Source organism: Cebus imitator, unplaced genomic scaffold (assembly GCF_001604975.1).
Source record: "Cebus imitator isolate Cc_AM_T3 unplaced genomic scaffold, Cebus_imitator-1.0 Scaffold24, whole genome shotgun sequence".
In the NCBI taxonomy this organism is placed as follows: Eukaryota; Metazoa; Chordata; class Mammalia; order Primates; family Cebidae; genus Cebus; species Cebus imitator.
The window spans coordinates 12,979,525-12,985,390 of NW_016107339.1; the positions used below are offsets into that span (position 1 = coordinate 12,979,525).

The following is a 5,866-nucleotide window of genomic DNA, read 5'->3' on the forward strand; positions in this document are numbered from 1 at the left end:
TAAGACAAGTTGCTGCTCTGTTGCCCAGGCTGGAGTGCAGTGGTATGATTTTGGCTCACTGTAACTTCTGCCTCCTGGGTTCAAGCGATTCTTGTGCGTCAGCCTCTTGAATAGCTGGGATTACAGGCATTTGCCACCACACCCAGCTAATTTTTATATTATTTATTTATTTTTAAATGGAATAATAATTTCACTTTCTTCTTACAAGGTTTTATTGTCTGGGTTTTTGTTTTTGTGGGTTTTTGTTTTCATCTCCCTTTAACTTTTTATTATGGGAAATTTCAATATGCTAATAGAAGAGCATAGTGAACCCCCCAGGCACCATCAGTGATATTCAGTGTGTAACAATTCATGGATAGTTTTGTTTCATCTATACGAACACCTATTGCTTACCCTCCTTTTGCGTCCCCCAGTTACTTTGAATTAAATCTTATACATTATTATCACTTGATCTGTATTGGAATGTGTTTTTATTTTTTATTAAAAAAGTTATTTTTTGAAATTATTTTGCTGTGCTGCCGAGGCTAGATTGCAGTGGCATGATATAGCTCACTGCAGCCTTGAACTCCTGGGTTCAAGTGATCCTCTCACCTCAGCCTTCTGAGTAGCTGGGACCACAGTTGTGTGCCACCACACCTAGTAACAGAATGTGTTTTAAAAACTATAATACATTATCATACTTAGAAAATTATCTTATTTAAAATAACTAATATTCAGATTACCCCAGTTATTTCATAAATGATTTTTTTTGTTTGTTTAAGATGGAGTTTCACTCTTGTTGCCCCCAGGCTGCAGTGCAATGGCCTGATCTCAGCTCACTGCAACTTCTACCTCCTGGGTTCAAGCTATTCTCCTGCTTCAGTCTCCTGAGTAGCTGGGATTATAGGCACCTGCCACCATGCCTAGCTAATTTTTGTATTTTTAGTAGAGATGGGGTTTTGTCATGTTGACCAGGCCGGTCTTGAACTCCTGACTTCAGGTGATCTACCCACCTCAGTCTCCCAAAATGCTGGGATTACAGGCATGAGCCACTGTGTTCAGCCTTCATAAATGATTTTTATGGTTCACAGCAGGATTCATATAAGGTATATATATGTATATATGTCTTTTTTTATCTATAGATTTCCCTTACATCTTGGTCCCCTCTCCTCTGCAATTTATTTGTGGAAGAAACTGAGTTATTGAGTCATTTGTCATCTAGAACGATGTACAGTTTAGATTTTTGCTGACTGCATTCTGTGGTGTGCCTAACTGTTCCTCTGTTTGGTATATTTCTCATAAATGTGTAATTAGATGGAAAGGCTTGATCAAATTTAAATTAGATTTTTTTTTTTTTACAGGAATATTTGAGAGATTTGAGAGGTAGTGGTATGTATTTCCATTAGGAAGCACATAATGTCTTCTTGGCTCTCTTTGTGGTGTTGGTAGCCATCAATTTCAGTGCCTAGATCCATTAATTAGATTTCTATATCTCCTACCATCTCAAAATTTTCTGTCTCCTGTCTGTGCTATATTCTGAGTCCTTTCTTCAGTTATAAATTCTAGTTCATTGTATCATTCTTGTTAATCTGTTGACTTTATAAAACTGGCTTCCCATATCTAAATAATTTCCTTTTTTAAAGTCTGTTCATTCCTAATAGTTCTTATTAATTGGTCAGTTTTATGTCTGCATCCTTAACTTTTTTTTTTTTTTTTTGAGATGGAGTCTTGCTCTACTGCCCAGGCTGGAGCACAGTGGTGCAATCTCGGCTCACTGCAACTTCCACCTTCCAGGTTCAAGCAATTCTCCCTGCCACAGCCTCCCAAGTAGCTGGGATTACAGGTGGCCTCTACCATGCCTGGCTCATTTTTGTATTTTTCAGTAGAGATGGGGTTTCACCATGTTGGCCAGGCTGGTCTTGAACTACTGACCTCAGGTGATCTGCCCGCCTCAGCTTTCCAAAGTGCGGGGATTACAGGTATGAGCCACAGTACCCGGCCTATCCTTAACTTTAGACATTGCATACAGAACATACAACTGCTGCCTGTATTGGATAGTTCTAAGGTCAGCAGCTATTGCTTATTGTGTCTCCTCACTCTCTTGGTAGCTTCCCTTCTTCCATGTCTGGTGATCTGTAAGTTCATTGCTTGATCATAAACAGGGGAATTGTATGGGCCAAAATTAGGATTGAGGATATTTTTCTCCACAGAGGATTTGCCTTAACTTTTGCAGCAGCTGAAAGATGCCATTGACACGGATCTGCATTCATTTGATGCCAGAATTGGGCAAATCCACTGACACCGGGACACCTGTGTATATGTATTTGTGTCTTTCCAGGAGTTCATTGAAGAGTTGCTGTCTCCCCCTTTTGGGGGTCTGGTGGCATTTGTGAAGGAGGCTGAGGCTTTGATTGAGCGTGGACAGGCTGAGCGACTTCGAGGGGAAGAAGGTATGAGGAAAATGTGGTAAAGGTGGGATCAGTGATAAGGGAAATGGAAAAGAAAAAGGAAAGGATACAGATTACTTGGGGGGCAGTGTAGAGTATGAAAGACTGGATCGAGAGAATCCAGAAAAGAGGGGTTTGATGGTAAGGATGGCTGTACCTTGGGGAGAACGTGCAGTCGAAGATCAGCCAGCCAGATCCCTCTCTGACACTCCCTTTCCTCCCGCTATCAGCCCGGGTAACTCAGCTGATCCGTGGCTTTGGTAGTTCCTGGAAATCATCGGTGGAATCTCTGAGTCAGGATGTAATGCGGAGTTTCACCAACTTCAGAAACGGAACCAGTATCATTCAGGTGACCTACAAGTCCCAGCCCCCACTCACATCCCCCATTATTTATTGTTTTCTTGCATCTTTTTGCTGGGCCTAGCATCATCTAAGTGACCCTTGGTCTTTAGCTACTAGCTGTACCCAAAGCTCTGGTTGAGCCCTAAACTGATTTTTTGTGTGTGTGCAGTGGCACAGTCTCAGCTCACTGCAACCTCCACCTCCCGGGTTCAAGCCATTGTCCTGCCTCAGCCTCCTGAGTAGCTGGGATTACAGGCACCTGCCACCACGCCCAGCTAATTTTTGTATTTTTAGTAGAGACAGGGTTTCACTGTGTTGGCCAGGCTGGTCTCAAACTCCCAACCTCGTGATCTGCCCACCTCGGCCTCCCAAAGTGCTGAGATTACAAATGTGAGCCACCGTGCCCAGCTGCCTAAACTGATTCTTAATAATCACTGTCAGCACCACTTTACAATCTGATCCCTCAGTGACTTTCTTTGACCAGGGAGCACTGACCCAGCTGATCCAGCTTTATCATCGCTTCCACCGGGTGCTGTCCCAGCCTCAACTCCGAGCCCTTCCTGCCCGGGCAGAGCTCATCAACATTCACCACCTTATGGTGGAGCTCAAGAAACATAAACCCAACTTCTGATGTGCTGAAACTGCCCTGAGATCTGCCAGTCATCTCCATGGACTTCTGCACCCCATTCCATACCCTTCTTCACCTGGGGTCCCTCTTCCAGTTTCCCCTTGCCTCCCAGGCCTTTTACATGGCTTACCTGCCTTCCCTCCCAGCACCTTGCTCAACAGGATAAGCTGGATCCCCTTGGCCTTCTGAATCTCCCAGTGTCTTCAGGTTTCCCAAGACCACTTCCGTGTGGGCTTCCAAAATGGCCTTTATCATTTCCCCAGTCTGTCACCCTCCTCCCCTGCTCCCATACACCCAAGCTCTTTCTTCTCCTGTAAAAACCACGGCCTCAATCTCTGGTTCACTCAACTCTTGTCACCGTGTTCTGAGGCATGAAGCCTCAACTCTTGGAATTGCTGGCAAGGGGTGACTGCCTCTAAGTCATTGTTTTATTCAAAGTGATTTCTGTAGCTTTTTGACCTAAGGTCTCAGCAATTTGAACACTAACCCCTCCCCTCCTGGCTCAAGAATTACTCCCAAGACAGTCTGCAGAAAATAAATATTTAATATGATATAACAATCATCTCCCATTTCTTTTCTCCGTCCTCCTGAAGGCCTTCAGGTGGCCCCATCTCTTCTCTAGAGCCACCTTTCCTTTCTGACTGCTTCCTGGGCTTACTCCCTTCTGGTGAGTGTAACCTTTAACTTCTAGCTACTTCCAGGCCAGAAGAGAAAGGTGACCCCTGGTTAAAATGGCAGATGCTGCAAGGGCTGAGAACCAGGCCACAGCCCCAGACACTGTCCTGAGGGCTCCCGTGGGACAAGCCCAAGCTGACTCTGGAATTGCCTCCTCTCCCTCCGTAGCAGCTCCGCGGCTCCTCTGATTGAGGCTGTCAGAGCCCCTTGCTCAAGGGCTGCACCACCCAACCCACACCCAAACCGTTGGAGCAGGGATAGACCAGGCGAAATTTATCCATCTCATCCATTTCTGTTTTACTTGGAGCCTTCCTGCTGCCCTCGTCTTATGCCTCATTTGAACTTAGACTCTAGACTGGAGAGACACGATGACCCCTTTAAGACATAAGAGGAGAGGCGCGGTTAAGGGGAAATGATAATTTGGGATGTTTCCTGTCTCCACTCCCAAGCTGTAAACATTCTGTCCCCAGGTCCCTGGAGAGTGGTGGAAAGAAAGCGGATGCTACTCCCCGCTTAGGCCCTCTGGATGGGGGACGTCTAGCCCGCTGGCGACAGGAGGTGTCCTGAGTGGGTCTGTGACTGCCGAGTACACCCACCGCGGAGAGGGAGTCTGCGAGAGAGAGAGAGAGACAGAGCTCTCCAGCTCTCGCCTTTTCAGAGTTCCGCCCCATTTCCGAGAGCCGCTCCCTGATTGGCTTGGGAAACCGTATCTCAGAGCTTTGGCCTTGCGGCTTTGAACTTGTTTGCGCCTGAGACCGAAATGCAGAGAAGGGCGAGTCCAAGGGGAGAGGTTTGGGGAATGAGCAATTCCTGATTGGCCCGGAGTGCCTTGGGGGCGGGGCTAGAACCGCGTCCTTAGGTGACCTCGCCCCTGCCCAGCTCACCGCCTCCGCATTCTTCCGGGTTTACCCCTCCTGACTCGCCGTCCGATACGTTCCCTCACGCCTGCCGGATGCCAGGCGGCTGTGTGCCAGGCTCTGGGGGGCCGCGAGCTCACCCCAGACGCCCGCCCCAGGAATCCTCTGCTCCTCCACCTTCCCTTCCCGCTACTCGTTCCTAACCCACGCACTCCCAGGTGTCACTCTTGGGGCATCTAGATGTTCTGGCACTTGACCTAACTTCCAGCCTCAGCGCAAGGACGGGAGAAGGGCCAAGGGTATGAGATTTGGGACAGGAGAGGCATAGGCTTCTCTGACAAAGAGCGTGGGTTCCCAAAGAAAGGGTCCCCAGATACCCCGCAGGGGAGACTGTCGAGACAGGCGACTTTAGTCAGTTAATGCTCCGATGCGGGGAGGGCTGTGCAGGCAGGCGCCGCGGCTCTTCACAGGCTTCCTTCTTTCCTTCCCCTGTCCGTCGCGGAGCCAGAATACTTAGAGCTGGGCGAGAGGAGCGTGTTGTTGCAGAAGTCACTGAGGGTCAGTGCTGGAATGTGAGCCGTGGGGCGGAGACAGCTCCGGAGACTCGTGATGCCGGAACCGGGTGGGCATTCAAGTGATACCTGGAGCACACAGCTATCGGGGACATTAAGCTCACCCTGGGGGTCCATAGGAACCCCCTGACCCAATGGTCTCCAGAACAGGGTGATCCAGAACAGACGATGAAGAGACAGAATAGCGTGAAAGAGAGCGGCGATACCTACACTGACCTCCGGAGGGCAGCATGACCAAGGCAAGGAGCTGTTCTCGCTCCGCTCAAACCCCTGCGCAGCCTCAACCGCTTACTGCTGCTTCAGAAGGCCGCGAGGTTCCACGCCCACCCCACGACCCCCGCCGCCCTCTTCGCGCTGAAGCTGCAG

At 48.5% G+C, this 5,866-nt stretch overlaps 1 protein-coding gene across 1 annotated transcript in view; it reads left to right on the forward strand.

The window, feature by feature from the left end:
- Positions 1-3,954, forward strand: part of VPS52 (VPS52 subunit of GARP complex) — a 21,814-nt gene extending 17,860 nt beyond the window's left edge. The window contains exons 18-20 of the mRNA XM_017522681.2: positions 2,318-2,429; positions 2,657-2,775; positions 3,253-3,954. Of these exons, the coding sequence (XP_017378170.1) occupies positions 2,318-2,429; positions 2,657-2,775; positions 3,253-3,399 (378 nt within the window). The 3' untranslated portion in view covers positions 3,400-3,954. The remainder of the gene's footprint in view (positions 1-2,317; positions 2,430-2,656; positions 2,776-3,252) is intronic.
- The last annotated feature ends 1,912 nt before the right edge of the window (positions 3,955-5,866 follow it).